Source organism: Argentina silus (assembly GCF_951799395.1).
Source record: "Argentina silus genome assembly, chromosome: 6".
In the NCBI taxonomy this organism is placed as follows: Eukaryota; Metazoa; Chordata; class Actinopteri; order Argentiniformes; family Argentinidae; genus Argentina; species Argentina silus.
The window spans coordinates 21,401,399-21,422,242 of NC_139660.1; the positions used below are offsets into that span (position 1 = coordinate 21,401,399).

Below are 20,844 nucleotides of genomic sequence, written 5' to 3' on the forward strand. Positions count from 1 at the left end.
ACATTGCAGATACAAAAAAATGTGTTGTGAAAGCAAACCAATGGAGTGTTGTCTGGAGCTGGGGGGGAACTCCTCCTACCAAGTGACTCAATACGGACGACATGAACATCTTCCCAGGCCTGAAGTCTATTTACCTCAGCCGAGCGACACATCTGGTTTTCATCATCCACAGATGCTTCTCTACTGCACTGACATTCACACAGCGGTAAGTAACTGCTGACGCCATCTTTAGTTACGACTGTACCCCTGTAGTGTCTCCTCCTGTTTGGTACAAGTCCATTTCATATGCAAGGGGAATCACTCATGTCTGCTCCTCTGTGTGTGTGTGTGTGCGTGTGTGTGTGTGTGTGTGTGTGTGTGTGTAAACCATTAGCTTCTGAGAGCTGGACTGTTGTTCTTGTCCATTTCCTTATTCCCATCCTTCAAAGCAGAGAAGACCTAAAGGAAATAAATAAAACAAATCTTACTCATCGACTCACAAATACAAAATTCACCCTCTGTGGGTGACCAGTGGAGGCAGAAATCAGAGGACAGGCTCATTGTAATGCGTGGAATGGAATCAAACAAACGTGAGCCTCCGATTTCTACCTCCACCAGCCTACCCTGGTGTGGACAGCTGCTTTCTGTACTGAAGTGCATATTTTTCTTGCAGTTGTGTTATTCTACAGTTGTCCAGTAGGTGGCACTATTGACACAGAAACTCAGAGAGAGAAAAAAAGAAAAGAGAACACAACCGCTGGATGATGACGATAATAACAACAATCCAGGTATTCCCTCATCATGTTCTGATCATCCACCCTAGTCCTGGGCCGATCATTATCCTCAATCAGTGTCCTGTCTCACATGAATGACTAACCATGGAGGACTTAGACCAGTGGAGGCTGGTGGAGGTAGAAATCGGAGGTCGGGCTCATTGTAATGCACGAACGGTATCAAACACACATCCTCCCATCCTTCCTTGGAGGAATCGCTAATCCATCGGACAGATATAAATAACTAACCTAACCCCATCAGACAGGTCTTAATCACTAATCTAACACCAATGGACAGATATTAATCACTCAGCTAACATCATTGGACAAGTATTAAATCACTGAGCTAACACCATCGGACAGGTAGGGATATGAGGTAAGGGTTCCTTCTGTTACATACTGTCTCTTCCACCCAACATACAGAGCCCCCCCTGGTCCCAGCGAGGCGCCGGGTCCAAACCCACCTGAGCCCACTTGCGGTTGCTGCTGACCATGCAGGTGGCGGCGATGCAGCTGAAGAGCGTGTCGGGGGCCATGTCGTCGGGCAGGCGGGTCAGGAACTGGGCTATGTGGATGAAGTCCATCTGGAGCAGAACCTCCTGGTAGAGCCTCAGGATGCCCAGGCCCGTCCGGAACAGACACTCCTCGCCGTCCCGGCAGAACACGTCCCACACGCGGCACGCCACGTCCAACGGCAGGGACTTACTGTACAGGGTGAAGATCCTGCAGAGAGAGAGAGAGAGAGAGAGAGAGAGAGAGAGAGAGAAGGACGATTGGGAGGGGGAGAGAGGGAGAGGGAGAGAGAGAGAGAGGGAGAAGGATTATTAGGAGGGAGAGAGAGAAGGACAATTGGGAGGGGGGGAGAGGGAGAGAGAGAGAAGGATTATTAGGAGGGAGAGAGAGAGTGCGTTAGAGAGAGAGGGAGGAAAGGAAGAACAAATTCTGGGCCAACTGTCACCAACTGTAACTGGTCACCACGTAACCGCAGTAATCCATAACAGAGCACATCACTGGGACTTACAGTGTGTTCAATGCAAGCAGCGAAACCGTGCGTCTTAAACACAGTGCCAGTTGTCATTTCTCTCAGCGACAAGTCTCATACTCCCCGACAGCACACTCACCAGTCGATAAGGTAGAGGTCAGGGGTCAGGTTGTTCATCTGGAAGTGATTGAACAGCCTGGGGAGGTTCTCCTCAAAGAACACCTCGAAAGCAGCAAAGTATTTCAACATCTGAAGAACAAGGAGACAGGGTCAGAGGAACCCGTTGGAATATTGTCTTAAGGGGATCGGGACTATGCAGAAATGTTCCATTTTAAAAAACAAAACGTGATAAAAACAATGAAAGGTTCAAAACTCGACTGTGCTCGGTCACTGGACACCGAAACCATGAGGTGAATACGTACACAATTATCAGACACTCGAGACATTTGAACAGGGAGTGTGAGTGTGTGCGTGGGTGCGTGTATGCACGTGTATGCTTGTCTTCCAGTACCAGGTCATGGTCCACTCTGAAGAAGGCCATCTGACAGGGTTTGTTGAGCAGGTTGGCGAAGGCGATGAAGGCGTCTGCTACCTCCAGGTTCAGGATCAGCACAGCGGCGATAAAGGACATCCCCTGGACCTGGGACACACGGGGAACACAGCTCTGGGATGAGGTCCTGTTCAACACCACCACACCCATGATAACAGGCAGAGCAACCTCACACAGCTCTGGGATCAGGTCCTGTTCAACACCACCACACCCATGATAACAGGCAGAGCAACCTCGTCCCCAGGCTATTGTGCATGGCTCATATAACCCTGGAATAACGACTCAAACCTGGCCTTATTTGGAGTGAATTTACTGAATAAAATATTTGTTATTATTTGACTTTAAGCTCATCCCACGGCTGCGAGGCGTAGCTCTGAATCAGAAACTGCTGCGGGTGATGATTGAGGCAAAGTAAAGCCAACGGCTATGCCACCGTCTGTTTTCGACGCTCTTTCTATTGGCTTAATGAAGGCCAAGTTTGACGCGTTGGTCCACCAGATCCTTTCGCGCATTTGGGCGGAAGCGTCTGGGAACGGGACGACAGGCGGAGCAGCTTCACTCAGGTCAGGGGTCAGAGTTAACGTGTTTGATACTCACATAGCCCACATCTGGCCTGTAACAGGTGTACGCCCCCAGGACGCTGTGTAAGAGGTCATGATAGGGCCCGCCCTGGAGAGAGAGAGAGAGAGAGAGAGAGAGAGAGAGAGAGAGAGAGAGAGAGAGAGGTATGTTACGTATGGTATAGAGACAGCAACACTGAGAAAAGGCACTGCAGCGTAACACACTACAATATATATATAATTTATGCCATTTAGCTGACGCTTTTATCCAAAGCGACTTACATTGCAGTGAGTGCATCCATTTCAGTATGTATGGTCCCAGCGGGAATCAAACCCACAACCTAAACGTTGTTAGCGCCATGCTCTACCAACTGAGCCACAGAGGACCACAACACCAGCAGACCGGCCAATGACATGGAGATGAAAAGACAATGCGCACACACACACACACACACAACACACAAGACTAGAAAAAACATCCAAAATGTCCACCGCCACAACAGTAGTGACTATTGACGCGTAGGCAGAGGAGACAAGCACACAGTGAAGGGAACAGGCCGCTGGTCCTGTGGAAGGCTGATGAAAGGATGAGAGGAGGGATGACAGACGAGAAACGTACCTTCTGGAATATAAACAGAGAAGGGAACGTTCTGGAGATGTCCAGCTTTATCAGGTCCAGACTGGACTCTCTGTCCGCCAGCGACGCGCCGCAGTCTGACATGAAAAACAAAGAAATAACATTCGAAAAAAAAACACAACTCCCACAGCCAACCGCCAAGGCCAACGGCATTCACTTGTTTCTAATACAGCTGAGAGAAACAACCCAGTAGAACCGTGTTTGTACACCTTCAGGGTGGTAAACGAAGCTCAAAAGGTCTGTTTCTCTGTGTGTGTGTGTGTGTGTGTGTGTGTCTCGAGGTGATGTAAAGATTCTGTTCCTGCTCTGACAACAGATTATTTTCGTGTTGCCATGGTACCCACCCTCTGTCTCGTTCTCCGAGCTGGTCTCGCTGAAGCTCTTCCACCTCTCCTTGGCTCTGGACAGAAAGATCTCGTACAACTCTGCAAACAGAAGAGACAGAAAGACGTGACGTTGTTTCCTAGACGAACAGACTACCCTGGCTCGCCGTGACGATTCTCTGACGGAGGCGAGACGCGGAGACGCGGTCACTTGAACAATACAGCAACGTTATTCGTCCGTTGCCATTGGCTGAATGTTTCCCTCCTCTTCCAAGTCGCTGTGGTTACCTGACAGGTTGTGTAGGCAGTAAAGGCCTGAAGCTGTCAGGATAATTGGAGCAGTTTAATAACACTGTGTTTGCTGACGGCTGTGGTAACTATGGGTCGGAGGCTGAGCTGGCGTATTCTGTCTGCAGATTGGATTTTTGATTGGAGCAAATTGGATTTTTCTTGAGGTCAGAGTGCTGACCTTTGCTCTCGCTCCAATTTCGCTTACCCCCATGAGCTCAGAGCATGCTCCGTCCAGTTGTGTTTCTAAAAGTGAATGACCGGCTTAGTTTCACAGATGGTGTCACCACTGGGTCAACAGACAAGGTATGTGAGTATGAAATTATGATTGTTTTTTTGGGGGGGGGGGGGGGATGGGGTGAACCAACCCTTTAAGCAGTGCTACCTACCGGGGGTGATGTTGAGCTCGTTGCCGATGGCCAGGCTCCAGACCTTGCCCCTGACGCTGGGGGGTAGACCCTGCCACCACAGATCTCTGACCCGCCGCGTGTTACGCCTGCCACAGGACAACAAACAAACAAACAAACAAACAAACAAACAATGTTTTATTAGCCATACAATCCATCAAATCAACTGTTGGAATGTGGTCATTTTTGCACCCCTCTCAGTGACCTCATGCTAGATAGGTGGTATGTGCAGGTTCACGATTAGATATCACCTGCTCAGATACGCCCATACAGAAGACTACATTCATTGGTTCTGATCCAAACGGACCCAGACCCGATCCAAGATCGGATAGAAACTGTGTCAATCGTTAAAAAGGTTGGGAAAAGAGTTGGAGAAGTTGAAGATGTGAGCCCTGCTTTGCTTGATAACTTGCAAAGAGTTCATGGGTATTGGTCTTAATAGTCAATACATTTAAATTATGAATTTTATTCAGACCGACCTCCAAGTGCTTGAACTACAGTATTCTGTACAGCAGGGGAGTACAGAATGCATTCCAATGAGCCCGTCCTCCGATTTCTACCTCCATCAGCCTCCCCTGGTGTACGCATAACGAGCCCCCTTCAGTCCAACTGAGTCATAGTCCACAGCAGCCAGATGTGCGTAGGTATACTCCATATACTCTGTGGGGGATCTGGAAGGGGGTACTCACAAGTTCTCCCAGTTGGGCAGGATCTCGGTGTTCCAGATCACCATGGCGTTAGCGATGCTCTCCTCCTGCTTGTACCTCTCCTTCATCTGCCTCTTCTTCCTCTGGGCCTCCTTCATCTCTGGCAGAGAGACAGGGGAGGGAAAGGCGTTGGGTGTGTCTGTGCGTGTGCCTGCGAAAGTATGTGTAAGTGTGTGTGTGTGTGTGTGAGACTGTGACTGTGTGTGTGTAAGATAGTGAGTGAGTGAGAAAGAGTGTGTGTGTGTGTGTGTGTGTGTATAGCTCCATATAGTACCTCTCCTCTTAGCCCCTGCCACCATCTCGTCGTACTCCTGTCGGTGGCGCAGGGCCTCCTCCACTGACTTGGCAGGAAGGCTCCTGGTCAGAGGGACACATGGATTAGCACTGGGCATCACTGAAACCCTGAAGAAGGCAGCTTGCTGCCCAAACGTTGCTTAAGTACGTCATTCGCATCAGAGCGAGAGTGTCCTATCTTTTAAGTCTCACCCGCCAGCCTGCAGCTCAACCAAACTAGGGTGTGGCGTTTTCGTGCTTGTTGGAGCATTGTGATGAGGTAACAATTATTATGTACAGCTTGCGCTGTGATTAGGTAACGTGAATGCATTCCAGCCAGGAAATGGCCCTTCCCCTTCCCTGTACTGTATGAGGGCTCTGGTGGTAGTTTACATAAACAATCCAAGTCAAGCTGCCTGGCACTGTAAATGAAACAGGCACACTGCACTCTGGGACATGTAGTTAGTGGACACTCAAGCTGCCTACCTGGTGCTGTAAATAAAACAGACGCACTGCACTCTGGGACATGTAGTGTATAACACGCCAAGCTGGCCTGTTGGGGCTCTGTTGCCCCTGCCTGTGCACAAAACCGAAGCAGTGCACTCTGGGATATGGAGTTGGTGACACTCACGCTGGCCTGTCCTCTAGTATGAGAGCTGTGGTGGACAGAGGCTCAAACTCCAGGTTCTTCCTCCGCCCTGCAGAGAGGTGGGCCTGGGGGCCGGAGGCTGCTGACGTCCCCCCTGTCGTCTGGTCCTCCTAAACCCACACAGGACAGGGACAAGCGACAGGTGTTAAAGGAGTATGGATGGACAAATTACAAGTAAAAAAAAAAATAATAATAATAATAATAAATGTTTCTTATGGGTTGCAGGTGAAATAGAATGCAATACAGTGATAAACAGACAGACTCATGATTTCATCAACTTCAATACCACAACCATTTTTATAGAGAGATAATAGTAAAATAAATAATACAAAATAATACATTCAACCTGCGGGTTTATTGAGTTTTAGAACTGAATCTTGAGGCCACTAGTTCGGTGTTCTGCACACTTTTTCCAAACAGAGGAGGGACAAACACTGTTTTTAGCAGAGGAGGCAGAAATCGGGAGGACAGGCTCATCGTAACGCATGGAATGGAATAAGGAATGGTAGCCTGTCCTCCGATTTCTACCTCCGCCAGCCTCCCCTGGTTCTTAGGTCCTTACTGGTGGTGAATGTGCACCAGCTGGTCGGCCTGATGCAGAGGCACTACGGCCAAGAGGAAACAGGAGGGCTTTTTCAATGAATGACATTATTGATGTATAAATCATGAATTGACATGATTTGTTTATTTGGTGAGTAGTGTTTATTTGGTGAGTAGGAGTCAGATGGAATGTAATATACCTGGCATTTCTTGTATATACACAACCAACTAATGAACGTGTGTTCATATAATTCATGTCAGTCAACGTGCTGAAAAACGTAGCTGTATTTTCCATCCTCCAAATCAATAATAGAGAGATCATCTATGGATGGATGCTACACGTATTGTCTCACTGTTAGCATGATTGATTGTATATTGTTATTGTTATTACAGTGCTCTTATATTTGATTCCTATCCTTATATTTCACTGCTCTGTTGAGACGTCGCTCGTCCAAAGTATTTCATTGTACTGTTTACTGCTGTATCCTGTACATACGATAAATAAACGTTATTTGTGATATCATATGATGTATGAAAGGGATGTCAGTGGAGCCTACACTGTGCCCCCCGCTCCTTCTGTGTCAATAGATGACTTGTTCTGCGCTACAGAGTATAGAAGACCACTTCTACTGCTGCTCAACCCAAACAAAGAGAGAGAGAGAGAGAGAGAGAGAGATTGTGTGTTTGTGTCCAATAAAAACCTCATTCATAGACCGAGGTCAGCTACAGGACAACAGTTTTCTCTCTCAGGAGGTTAGTCTGGATGAGCTGGGGTTCTCTCTCACTGCCTGCAGGGCCCAATGGAGTTAGTTCATCTGTGATGTTCAGGATTGGGCCCTTACAGCCACCACAGTGAGTGAAGTGAATGACCAATCATGCTGCAGTAATGGTGGTGGTGGTGGTCACATGATGATCTTTGGGTGGAAGCGTTGGTCTCAGCTGTACACAGTCGTTCCATGAACAACACATGGGGAGAGTAAAGGTTCATTTATGCGTTTTTAATATGTGTGGATTGATTATCGTCGCGAGACAATCCATGACAGCGTCAGTGTCGTAAAAAAGTTGTGACACCCCTCGGGACACTCAAAAGTGTGTTGACTAGTCTTTCTGCCGATTAACAGTTGTCGGAAGTGTCGATCGACAAAGCATAAAATTAACCGTAATGTGACTTATTCAAAGAAAACGCATCGCGTCCGTACCCCTGGAGTTAAGAGGCTGGGTGTTGTCACAGGCAAAAGAGTGTCTGGGTTATCTTCCTGATGGAACACAAATAAAAACCCATTTTGTCCATGTCTGATACTGCCACTGGCCCAAATGGTTGTTCATCATTGAGCCTTGAATTGTAGCATTCAACCTCAGTTGACTGCTACATGAAATCACACTGACACAGAGATCCTCTGTGTGTGTGCGCGTGAGAGTGTGTGTGTGTGTGTGTACGCATGTGTGTCCTTAGAGGAAGTACCACCTGTGGTGTGCATGGCAGGAATTCTAACCTCCACAGTGAAACCGTGCCCATCGTCAACAACAGACAGAGGGAGAGGGCCAGTGGGCAGATGGGCTGGCACAGACCCTACCAGCTGACACACAGCCATGCATGCAGAAGTGGGGATTGGGAAGTGATGGGGGAGGCGTGGAGGAGGGTACAGAGCCGCCAGCTGAGTCCTCAGCTGCAATCGGCACCCCCCCATGGATAAACCAATTATACACACGCATGCACACTCTCTCTGTCACGCACGCACACGCACGCACACTCACTCACACTCACACACACCTGTTGCTCCTACCCCCACTTCCACCATCACCACCAGTAGCAGCACAATACTGGGAAGTAAACATGTTCCTCCCATGCCCTTATTGTGAGTTGACAACAACAACGCCAGTTCTACTGACAAAGGGGGTGGGGGGGCAACCTCCGGGAGTTTCCCCGAAAGCTTTGTTGCACTAAAGATCCTCTTTTGTCCATAGACTTTCATTTTCCGTCTAATGGCCTCACAGATGATCATTGTGCTGAGAAGCCTTTCGGGGGAACTTGGAAACTGGAAAAGCAACAATCCCTTTTAAGTGCATGGTTTCTCAGTATGCGTGGGCAGGACTCCTGGGGGGTCATGGTTGGGTGAGGAGAGAGCTAACCTGCTGGATGGGCTCAGAGTCTTTAGCAGCGTTCTCCCTCGAGGGGCTCTTCCCAAACAACTTCCACCCCGGTGCACTCTGGGAAGGTGGCTTGGGCTCTTTGGGCTTCCTAGAAAATAGGCTCCTGGAGGGTAGAGGAAGAGAGAGAGAGAGAGGGGTGAAAATTAAACGAGGAAAGGAAGGAGAGAAAGAGAGAGAGAGAGAGAGAAAAGTGGGCAACTGGAGAGAGGGGAGAAGTGCATCGTGAAAAGGGGGGGGATCAAAGAGGAGGATCAAGGAAGGGGACGGACACACACACACACACACACACACACACACACACACCTTTGTATTCCTCACCTGGGTAGATGAGGAAGGCGTTGGGCCGTCGGTGAGGCCGCAGAGAGGGATATGAGAGAAAATATTGTCTTGTGCCTGTCTGGGGCGGGGGAGTGGAACGGTAAGGCCAGGATTGTTTGTACTTCACTGGTTCTGAGACATTTCAGCAAAGTAAACATCTCTCCCATTCTCATATACCCCAAGGTCTGTGTTTGCTATGGAAGGCCTGTATAAGACTACTCTACAGAGCAATCGAGGAAAGTAACCTCTCTATTGATCAATACAGTACTAGCCTGACCTTAACCTTGTTGAGACCAGGCTTTCTTAGTTCAGAAAACCTGGGGAAATCCTTTGCAGAAAGTAGCGACACAAAGGGGTGGAGACCCGTTTGAAATGAGTGACACCTTGCGACACGCCACAACCAATCAAATACATTGCTTTGGCAGAGCTCCAAAAACAGGTTCCTTCAGGTTTTCTTCCATTTTCTTCAATGACGCAAACTAGCTTAGGCAGCAACTAGGGTTGCAAAGGGTCGGAAACTTCTCCGGAAAAATTCCAATGGGAAGTTTAAGCCCAGGAATTGTGCTTAAATTCCTAAAAAAAGAAATGAGCTGATAACAGTAAATCTTTTTTGTGGGATACACATAAGGCAATTCTAGGTCTTGTGGTGTATTTTGGTTGAACTATCCCCGATTCAATGGAATTGCAACCCTCTGCATGCACAGTGCACTCTTCCCTCACATGTACAACTGATTCTCAAGATCTCGCACACTAATGAGATGCTATAGAGCCCACACGACTACACTGTCTGAGCCAAGGACTACAGGCTTTCTGTTCACTGCGCTGTTGAGACGACTACAGGTTTTGATTACAATACTGGGTGGGGTGAATATATTTTATATGACATACATGATTTTTTTTTTGTTAACTAGTAAATAGTAGCCTACAGCAAAGTGTGTTTAAATCATTTCTAACTTGTTAACAATTTCTGCTTGTTAGTTTTTGCTACCATGTGAGTTTTAGCTTGCTTGAGCCTGCTAAGTGAGGAGTGTTAATTCACCTGTTTCCATACATGTTTAATTTTAAAACATTTATCTTACAAAGGAGTTGTTTAATCTTACTGCTTCACTATTTATCTGTACATGGAATTGTATTTGTTTGTTTTTTTACTCATTTCTTTCGAATCTTTACAGGGAAATGCCACGGGCACTGTCTGATGTGTCGAGATGTTTCACTGCAGCTAATGTCGAAAGAAAAGCTGGGTACATTTGCAAATACTGTGCCAAATCATGTGAAAAATGCAACAAAGATGCAGAATCATCTGGCCAAGTGCATAAAGTTCCCTCAGCGCTCACAACAAGCAACCTCTGACAAAAGTCCCTCTACTTCTATTCGAGGTGAAAATGATGAATCAGACACCTTATCAATAGCAACAGCTCATAGTCCTCCTGGAATCAAAAGTTTTTTTGACTCAATGGAGGAATGTAGTCAGAGAAATGCTGATGAATGTCTTGCTCGAGCTGTGTATGCAACTGGGTCACCTCTGATGCTCACAGGCAATGTGTATTGGAAAAGATTTTTTAATGTTCCCATACACCCCTCCAACCAGACATGGTTTATCTACTTATTTGCTGGAAGCAGTTCAACAGAGTTCAAGCGAAGGACAAGCAAATCAGAGAAAGCAGACTGTATTGCAATCATTTCTGAAGGGTAGTCGGATGTTCATGGGCAAGGAATAATTAACTACATTATCTCCACCCCTCAACCGGTATTCTACAAGAGCACAGACACAAGGGACAACAGACACACCGGTCTCTACATTGCAGATGAGCTGAAGGCAGTCATCAATGACCTTGGACCACAGAAGGTATTTGGCACTGGTGACAGACAATGCGGCGAACATGAAGGCTGCTTGGTCTAAAGTGGAGGAGTCCTACCCTCACATCACACCCATTGGCTGTGCTGCTCATGCATTGAATCTGCTCCTCAAGGACACCATGGCACTGATACACAATGGATACACTCTACAAGAGAGCCAAGGAAATGGTTAGGTATGTGAAGGGTCATCAAGTTATACCAGGAATCTACCTCACCAAGCCAAGTGAGAAGAATAAGAGCACCACATTGAAGCCACCCAGCAACACCCGTTGGGGTGGTGTCGTCATCATGTTTGACAGTCTCCTGGAGAGGAAGAAGTCTCTCCAAGAAATGGCCATATCACAGTCTGCCGATATGGACAGCCCCATCAAGAGGATCCTCCTGGATGATGTATTTTGGGAGAGAGTGGTAAGCAGCCTGAAACTCCTGAAACCTATAGCAGTAGCCATTGCTCCGATTGAGGGAGACAATGCCATCCAGTCACTTCACTGTTGCTCTAAGTAGAAGAAACTGCAGTTCTGAAATACATCAAAAAGCGTGAAGACTTCTGCCTGAAGCCCACACAGGCTGCAGCGTACATGTTGGATCCCAAGTATGGTGGCAAGAGCATCCTGTCTGGTGCAGAGATCAACAAGGCCTATGGCGTCATCACTACCGTGTCTCGCCACCTTGGCATGGATGAGGGTAAGGTTCTTGGCTGCCTGGCGAAGTACACTTCCAAGCAAGGGCTTTGGGCAATATGGCAGTCGTGCCAACATATCTCATCAGCCACCTGGTGGAAGGGACTTTGTGGATCTGAGGCTCTTTCCCACCAACATCTGCCGCCTCAGAGCGCAACTGGTCCTTGTTTGGGAATACACACACCAAAGCACGCAACAGGCTGACCAATACAAGGGTTGAAAAATTGGTTGCCAACCGGGCAAATTTGAGGCTTTTTGAGCCTGACAACGAGCCATCCTCAACAAGGTTGGAAAGTGATAGTGAAGATGAGGCCTCCGAATCTGATGTTCAAGAGGAGGACCTTGAGGAGGTCCAGGGAGAAGACATGGAAGCCTGAGAGGAAGTCATTCTCTGCGTGAGTCCGGCTGGATAATGACAGCCACAGGGGGGGGGCTTAGTCATGGTTGGGTGCGGGGGTTGGGGGGCTGTTGATGGGTGAATTGGTTTGTGGCAATGACATTATTGTCAATAATATAGCACTTTATTTTGTGTAATTCGTGTGTGTGTGTGTGTGTGTGGAGCTACACACTACACAACACTACAATGAAGAGGTCTTTTTCAGGTCAGGGCTATGCACCCTGAGTGCAGTGATCAAAAGAGCTTTTAAGCCATAATAAGACTGATCTGAAAAGGAAGACATTCCACTCACCAGTACAGCAGCAACAGCAGTGGCTGTGAGTGAGTAGATTAGCTAGGATTATTAGCTAGTAGGCTAGCCACTATGCATGCCAGAGGGGAAGCTGGTGGAGGTAGAAATCGGAGGACGGGCTCATTGTAACGCATGGAATGGAATGAGGAATGGTATCAAACACTGATCTGATGTACGGAGCTCTTCTCCAAAGGCAAGGTAGCCCTCTCTCTCTCCATGAATAAAACATCTATCAGAGCTGCACAGACTCCGGTCACGACGACAACACTCCCAACAGCATCTGCCAGATGCATCCCTCTCTAATTAAACTTGCCCACACCTGCCATGTTGACACCCTCTGCAGGCTCTAGGCTGGAAACCTGCCAGGGGAGGATGCAGTTCATGAGGGCCTGCATTCAGCCCGGCAAAACAGCCTCATGGCCTGTTCCTTTGCATTTGAGCATGGTAAAACTATTTTTGTTGCTGTTTTAATAGAGACGTGTGAAATTAACCTCGACTATGCTGCTTGAACCTGCTACATGTAGCCAAGTGTTGCATTTTTTGGGTGGACCTAGTTTCATACTGACTGACAGCATAGAATTTAGGCTAGGCCTCGGCCGCAGCGAATACAAATCAATGATCTGAAATGGACGACGAGCGCACTGACTCTGTTCCAATTACATCCGAGTTGGGGGGACAGGGGGGGAAGGGAGGTGGGAGTGAAAGAGAGGGGGAGAGGGGAGGTGGGAGTGACAGTAAAAGACAATATCTAGCTGATATAAAAATTGTCGCTACCTGGCTTTAACTGGTTAGGCAATTGACGTTCAAAAAACTGTTGAAATTGTGTCAAGACAGTTTGCCTAGTAGGCTACGAAATAAATACATATCAGTAATGTATGAAACAGCCACTACACTCACTAGTGTTGTAGCCTGGCTATGCACACTAGATCCATTCCATAATGTCACAAACAATAATAATAATGCATTTATTTTGTATCGCCTAGCGCTTTTCTCAGTACTCAAAGACACTTTACATCCATGGAGATAACATCCACAGTATAATAATAATAAATACAGGTAAAGCAATAAAAACTTAAAGCACAGACAGTAAAACAAACGATTAGGAACTAATACACCAAGGTAGGGGGGAAAGGTACTAGAGATTAAAAATCTCCAATCCACTTTGGGAGGTTAGCCTCTCCTAATTCACTAGAAGGGACAGCTAGGATAAATCAATTTGCAAAAGGGAACCTTTCTTGACCTAGGCTAAAGAGGAAAATCCTCTCATTTGTGTCATGCGCAGAATTCATAGCTAGCCATCGAAAACACTCTTCCTCCTACGTTGGTTCTATTTAAATCAGCCTTTCTGAACAAAACAAAACAAAGCAAATAGCCAGCTGTCTCATGTTCAATCAACCTGTCACTCTGGAGTTATTAACCACAGGATGACGTAGGCTAAATCAATTAGCTAGCATGCCAAGTACCCCCCCCCCCCCCCCCACACACACACACACACACACACACACACACACACACACACACACACACAGCCACCTGTCAAGCCTGCACTAGCAGCCAACCGGGAACAGTAGGCGGACCAGAGAGTGTAAAACAGGAACCAGAGTGCTTTCTCTGACTTGCAATGCAAACAGCCCTCCCCATTAAACAGCACCATGACATTCACTACACTGCAGAGGCTCAGCTAGTCATGTGTCATGGACTCTATGGACAAAATGAGCTGCTGGAAACAGATCATGCATCTCAGTAATCATTGTAAATGACACTGTGGATGAAATCAAAAGTCAAACCCCTGAGGGGGAGATGAACTAAGTAATTGCTCATTGAGCCCTACCATATCCCTTACTATGACACTAACTGGGGCATGACTAATATCCAAGCTATTAACTCACAACAACCCAGGCTCGCTAGGGGAATTCAACGTGAGGGTCTTCAAAACATTGGCAGGCGTTTGATTGTTTGTTTGGATATGTTCAGTTTACCTGGTGAAAAACTCAGTTATTCCGAACTTCTTGGTGATCAACCTCTGATCTGACGGATCGGACAGAACCGCCGACCCGTCAGGAAGTTTGTCTGGGGCACTTCGACGACGACTGAGCTCAAAAGTGTCGGTGCACTCCTCCGCCCCGAAAAACAAGTCCCCATCCTCCGGGTTGAGAGGGGTGGCATCACAGCTGAGAGACACTGCGATATGTGGGTTAGTCCTGAGGGTAAGGGGCCTAGTAGCAAGACTGGACTCACTCGAGTCCTCTCTAGTGCTGGACTCCGTGTTTGGACTGTCGCTGGTGTTTATGGAGAGTGTCGACGGGCATGGAGATGGGAGTTTGGCACTGGTGGGTTCGGAGCAATCGCCCTCGGGGGGAGCCACAGTCGGTGAGGCTTCACCCAGGCCGCCACCGCTCTGCCCCCCGCTACTGGCATCACATGACTCAGGCGAAGACCGGATGTTTATGAACTGCCGATCCGAAGCGTGCACGACATCAAACGGAACATTCGTTGAATTTTCGGTCGTATTTATAAAGTCACGCGTTTCTTTCTTGTTGACAATATGTAAGCCACCGTTTGCCACTTTCCCGTCCTTGATAGGGCTGCCAAGTACTTGGCATGGCAGTGCGTCGGCTGTGTCTAAATGGCTGCAATAACAAGTGTCCACATCGTCTGTCTCATCATTTGACAGACTGTCCATGTCCCCGTTAGTCATGTTAATATCCGAACCAGTCGAGGACGTGCAAGTGCAATTCCGCTGATGCTTGACCGTGCATGAAAACTGCGAAAGCGACGCTTTGACAGGCTTTGGTCTGGGCTCCTCTTGTGAATAACCGTCGTCCGGTTTACCCGAGCAGGAATCTAGGGTCTCCTCCGCACAATCGTGGCGTTCGCTTCTGTCTGAAACTCGACCCAGCTGCAGTAACATTCCGTTCCCCTCCTCTTGTCTGTAGGCGCTCGCAGCTGTGTCTGAGCAGGAACGGATCCCCCCGCTCCCCCCTCCGACGGCGTCCGACCCGACCATTAGCTCAACCGATGACTCAGTAAATCCATTGAGTCTGTGGTCGCTGCATAGGTCTGAAATGACACAGCCATCCTTCATCCGATTGGGAAGACACTCTGCCACCAGATCCAGCATTATTTGGTTCCCAACTCGAACGTGCTGTGATGGTAACACGGAACAGTCTACGTTTACATTCCTCCCATTGCTGGCTATATAAACATAACCCTTCCCCGTTTGACCCTCATCCGCCGGGCATACTTGGCTGAGGTTGTCTTCCAAAGGGCGAGACTTGGTTATACCGCGGTCGATCTGTGAACCGTACGATTTACCTGACTCTTCGTTTTCGTTGACATCGACGGGCAAGGCAAGAACCGAACCTCCATGTTCCGTTGTTTCCATTTCATTCACAGTCTGCGAAGCTAGCTTACAGCAGCTCCGCACAGAAAATCCCGCAGCGATCTGCCACCTCCGGCGGAGCTCTCCCCAGTTCTCGTTGTTCTTTGAATGCGTTTGCTACCATTTTAGTCTGAAGCTCACTCTTCCAGACCCTCAAAAACACTAGCTAGAATGTATTCAAACCAGTTTCAATGGTTTAACCAGGACTATACTAGACGTGGGAGATACAGTATATATATCCCTTAAAATGCAGCAACACTTTTCCATGGCTAGGAGCCATTTTGAAATGTTTCTGACGTCATGTCTTTTTCCCCCAACTCTCCTCTCCAACTCTCTGGGCCCAAAAGCCAAATGTTGGCCTTGTAGTGACATCTACTGTTGAGAACGTGTCATTGCATTGAGAGACGGTCATCTTGCACGGTTGGTTATTTGTGTAGGCAAATGTTCTGTAATATATGCCATTTAGCTGACGCTTTTATCCAAAGCGTCTTACAGTGCATACATTTCAGTATATCTGGTCCCAGCAGGAATCAAACCCACAACCTAAGCGTTGTTAGCGCCATGCTCTACCAACTGAGCCACAGAGGACCACTGTCCGTCGTTTCTTCATGTTGTGGGATGTAACATGTATTTTATTCTGATGATAAATACTAGTGCGCGTGCAATTCAATTTGACTGTCTGTATCAGTCCCACCATTCTCGATCTGGAGTGTTCGTGCGTGTTCGTGTGTGTGTGCGTGTGTGTTTTAACGTTCATATCCTGCATTTTAATTTGATATCATAGATATGTCTTTGAGATCAACAACTAGACGTTATGTCACATTAAAGAAGTAGGCCTATGACATAAACAAAATGATCATGATATGTTATAAAATGATCAACTTAAAATACCTTTATTTTGATTGATATGCATATTATAAACTTTGATATCAAAATTATTTATTTTTTATATCAATCCATTTAAACTTGATATGTCAATACTGTTGATATCAAAGTTAATAATCAAGCCAAAAAGGTTTGAGTGCCAGATCACTGTTCAATGTCAGACAAGCTTTGTTTAAACCCTCATGTTTTTAAAGTGTACTATCTACACATTTTCTATACAATGATGAAAAATGTGACTTTTTCAAGACCAACATCCATCCTGATTGTTACTGAAAATTGAGAAAACTATAGAAAACTATTTCAAAATAGAGCAAGCAAATTCGAAATCCTTTAGGCTAATTGAAAATACCGTCTTTTTAAATAGACTACTTCGATCCAGGTCTGACCACTGAAGTGGAGCGGAAACTATCGACCTCACCAGACTGAAGTCTAGTTCGGCTCACCTGCTATGAGTCATAGCCTATCACAAGAGAGCGAATCGAGGGGCCGTTTTGGACCGTTTCTGTAACAGTTGACTTGCACCGCAGTCCAGTGGTGAATATAGAAACAACATGGTGAGAATATATGAAGGGGTTTGATGTTAAATTGGAGGGTTGTTGTCAATCAAAGACCGAAAACTGCAAATGGAAAACTCTACAGCAAATGACACGCAAGTTCGGTCGGACGGCACAGATGAGGAGGCAGGCGGGAACGGGCTGCGCGGGCTTACTGGATGCGTTTTGTTTCTTCTCATTGTTTCGACCCTACTGGGGAACACGCTCGTGTGTGTCGCTGTCGTTAAATTCAGGCATCTTCGGTCCAAGGTAACGAACTTTTTCGTGATTTCTCTTGCGGTGTCCGACCTCTTCGTCGCCGTCCTCGTGATGCCCTGGGAGGCTATCTCGGAGGTGACCGGTACCTGGCTGTTCGGAAGGTTTTGTGGTATCTGGATAGCTTTTGACATTATGTGTTCGACAGCATCTATTCTTAACCTCTGTATCATAAGCGTGGATAGATACTGGGCTATAGCAAGTCCTTTTAAATATGAACGGAAAATGACCCATAGACTTGCATTTATCATGATTGGAGTGGCGTGGACACTGTCGATTCTCATCTCCTTCATACCTGTGCAACTGAATTGGCACAAGGCTGAGGAGGAATCGTTGGCTGCGAACTTCACCAACCACACAGACAACTGCAAAGCGAACTTGAACAAGACGTATGCCATTTCATCCTCACTGATCAGTTTCTACATCCCAGTGGTCATTATGATTGCCACTTACACTAGGATTTACCGTATTGCGCAAAAACAGATACGGAGGATATCCTCATTGGAAAGAGCTGTAGAACAAGCGCAACATAACCACCACCCAAACGTCTGCGCACACGAAAATTCGTTGAAAACATCTTTTAAAAAAGAAACCAAAGTTCTTAAGACGCTCTCTATTATAATGGGAGTTTTTGTATGTTGCTGGCTTCCCTTTTTTGTCTTAAACTGCATGGTGCCTTTCTGTGATCCTCCGTGCGTAAGTGACACCACGTTTACCATTTTCGTTTGGTTTGGTTGGGCTAATTCCTCGCTAAACCCCGTCATTTACGCATTTAATGCGGATTTCAGAAAGGCCTTTATAACTATCCTAGGCTGTAATAAAATTTGCTCAAGCTCAACGGTGGAGGCTGTTAATTTTAGCAACGAATTGGTGTCCTACCACCACGACACTACTCTCCAAAAAGACGTCCAGGTCTTGGTTGCTGTCCAGCATCCTTACGCAGTTGCGGGATGTGGGGAGGACATAAACCCACCGTTTGACAAAGTTTCTCTTATATCAGACACATCCCGCAACCATAAGAACCTGTTGCTGCCCGCCATTGCCCAATTTGAGTGTGACGGGGAAATTTCACTGGATACCATAACGCCATTTACCTCTGCGGGAGCTATGGAATGCGACTCGATCCCTGGTCAAATCCATGAATAGAATGTTGCACTTTTAACTCTTATATTTGACTGATTCATAATTTGTCTTTAATTTATTTAGTGAGTTACTTGTATTGAATGCGCAAGTGCATTCACTCTTTCACATACATCTTCTAATATAGTAGCCTAATCCATTTCCTTCTCCGTACATGTAATTCATATAGGGTAGTTATTGTATTAGTGATATGCCTTGATACATCGTTTTGCCACTACAAGATCGTTTTGCCACTACACACATTTCAACGTAATGGGACAAATTTATTTATTCAGATTCCAGAAAATTCTATGACAGATACATGTAGTGCTCAATGGATGAAATTCCATAAAGATGATTTAAAGCTATACAACAGTCTCTGATGCATCAAAAACATAAACAATGGAGTAGTCCTAGTCACAGTAGTCAACCTATTGTGTTAGTTATACGGTGAGACAGCACTACTGCCCTTACTAGGGTTTCTAATTGATCATAACCAAGGGGTATAATTCATTATTTCAATGATATTGCAGACTGTTTTTATTCTAGAATGAATACGCTTTTTCCAAGGTTATACTGTTTTGTGTTTTGTGACATGATTGTAATTCCATTTCATTTTGAGAGTATTTATTATTCCAATGCCAAAGAAATGGATGTACTGTAGGCCTGTTGTGTTTCTGTATAACCCTCGCATGGAGCAATCACCATTAGTGGAATCTATTCATTTATAAGCTGTTTTGGCTAACAAATAATTCTGGAAGCTACATTGAGATGGTTCATAATTAGAGGACAACGGTCTGCAATCAATTCCTCTTGTATGACAGCTGTAGAAATTGTCCTGAGATTCACTAGTAAGCCTTTTATTAAACCATTTGTGAATGAATAAAACTTGAGAAGAACTATTTGAGTACCACAAGTGCTACATTGTTATGTTTTTTCTCATTAAATAAATGCCACTGCTTCATCCACAGCACATGAAATTCTCCTGTTCTGCATAATATATGCCATTTAGCAGACGCTTTTATACAAAGTGACTCACGGTACAGTGAGTGAATAATTTTTTTTGTAAAGGCTTAGTCCCAGTGTGAATCTGCATGTAGGCTGTAATCACTGATCTATATATACTGTATCACTGTATCTCTCTCTCTCTCTCTAGCTCTCTCTATATATCTCTATATCTCTATATGTATATGTATATGTATATATGTATATATCTATATATCTATATCTATATCTATATCTATATACATATATATATATAGAGAGAGATACAGTGATACAGTGTATATATATATATATATATATATATATATATATATATATATAGATCATAACCAATATATATATATATATATATATATATATATATATATATATATATATATATACTGTATCACTGTATCTCTCTCTCTCTAGCTCTCTCTCTATATGTATATATATATATATATATATATATTGGTTATGATCTATATATATATATATATATATATGTATATATATATATATATATATATATATATATACATATAGAGAGAGAGCTAGAGAGAGAGAGATACAGTGATACAGTATATATATATATATAGATTATAACCAATATATATATATATACAGTGGGGGAAATAATTATTTGATCCCCTGCTGATTTTGTTAGTTTGCCCGATTACAAAGAAATGAGCGGTCTATAATTTTTATGGTACTTTTAGTTTAACAAATAGAGACAGAATATCAACAAAGAAGTCCAGAAAAAACACATTATATAAAGTTATAAATTCATTTGCATTTGATCGAAGGAAATAAGTATTTGATCCCCTACAAACCAGCAAGAATTCTGGCTCATACAGACCGGTTATATGCCCATGAGGCACACAGATTAGTCCTGTCACTTTAGGAAAAGTACACCTAATCTCTGCTTGTTATGGGTATAAAAGACACCTGTCAATAGAATCAATCTCTTCCATTCCAACCTCTCCACCACCATGGGCAAGACCAAAGAACATTCAAAGGACATCAGGGTAAGAGTTGTAGACCTGCACAAGGCTGGAATGGGCTACAAGATCATCAGCAAGAATCTTGGTGAGAAGGAGACAACTGTTGGTGCAATTATTAGAAAATGGAAGAAATACAAAATAACCATCAATCGCCCTCGGCCTGGAGCTCCATGCAAGATCTTGCCTCGTGGGGTAAGGATGATCATGAGAAGGGTGAGGGATCAGCCCAGAACTACACGGGAGGAGCTCGGTAATGATCTCAAGGCAGCTGGGACCACAGTCACCAAGAAAACCATTG

The 20,844-nt window shown here is 45.5% G+C and overlaps 2 protein-coding genes across 2 annotated transcripts in view; one reads left to right on the forward strand and one right to left on the reverse strand.

Moving 5' to 3' along the window:
• tbc1d12a (TBC1 domain family, member 12a) overlaps positions 1-16,011 on the reverse strand; it is a 16,532-nt gene extending 521 nt beyond the window's left edge. The window contains exons 1-13 of the mRNA XM_083671483.1: positions 14,343-16,011; positions 8,799-8,922; positions 6,111-6,238; positions 5,481-5,563; positions 5,189-5,306; positions 4,482-4,588; positions 3,826-3,906; positions 3,464-3,558; positions 2,882-2,953; positions 2,246-2,374; positions 1,874-1,983; positions 1,217-1,475; positions 1-438 (exon numbers count right to left, since the gene is read on the reverse strand). The exon at positions 1-438 is cut by the window's left edge and continues 521 nt beyond it. Of these exons, the coding sequence (XP_083527609.1) occupies positions 370-438; positions 1,217-1,475; positions 1,874-1,983; positions 2,246-2,374; positions 2,882-2,953; positions 3,464-3,558; positions 3,826-3,906; positions 4,482-4,588; positions 5,189-5,306; positions 5,481-5,563; positions 6,111-6,238; positions 8,799-8,922; positions 14,343-15,748 (2,781 nt within the window). The 5' untranslated portion in view covers positions 15,749-16,011 and the 3' untranslated portion in view covers positions 1-369. The remainder of the gene's footprint in view (positions 439-1,216; positions 1,476-1,873; positions 1,984-2,245; positions 2,375-2,881; positions 2,954-3,463; positions 3,559-3,825; positions 3,907-4,481; positions 4,589-5,188; positions 5,307-5,480; positions 5,564-6,110; positions 6,239-8,798; positions 8,923-14,342) is intronic.
• A 1,242-nt stretch (positions 16,012-17,253) lies between these two features.
• Positions 17,254-18,585, forward strand: LOC310806350 (D(1C) dopamine receptor; the record flags this gene model as incomplete). Its single annotated transcript, XM_083672405.1, has 1 exon — positions 17,254-18,585. One exon carries the CDS (start codon positions 17,254-17,256, stop codon positions 18,583-18,585), a length of 1,332 nt encoding a protein of 443 aa, XP_083528531.1.
• Positions 18,586-20,844: the final 2,259 nt, after the last annotated feature.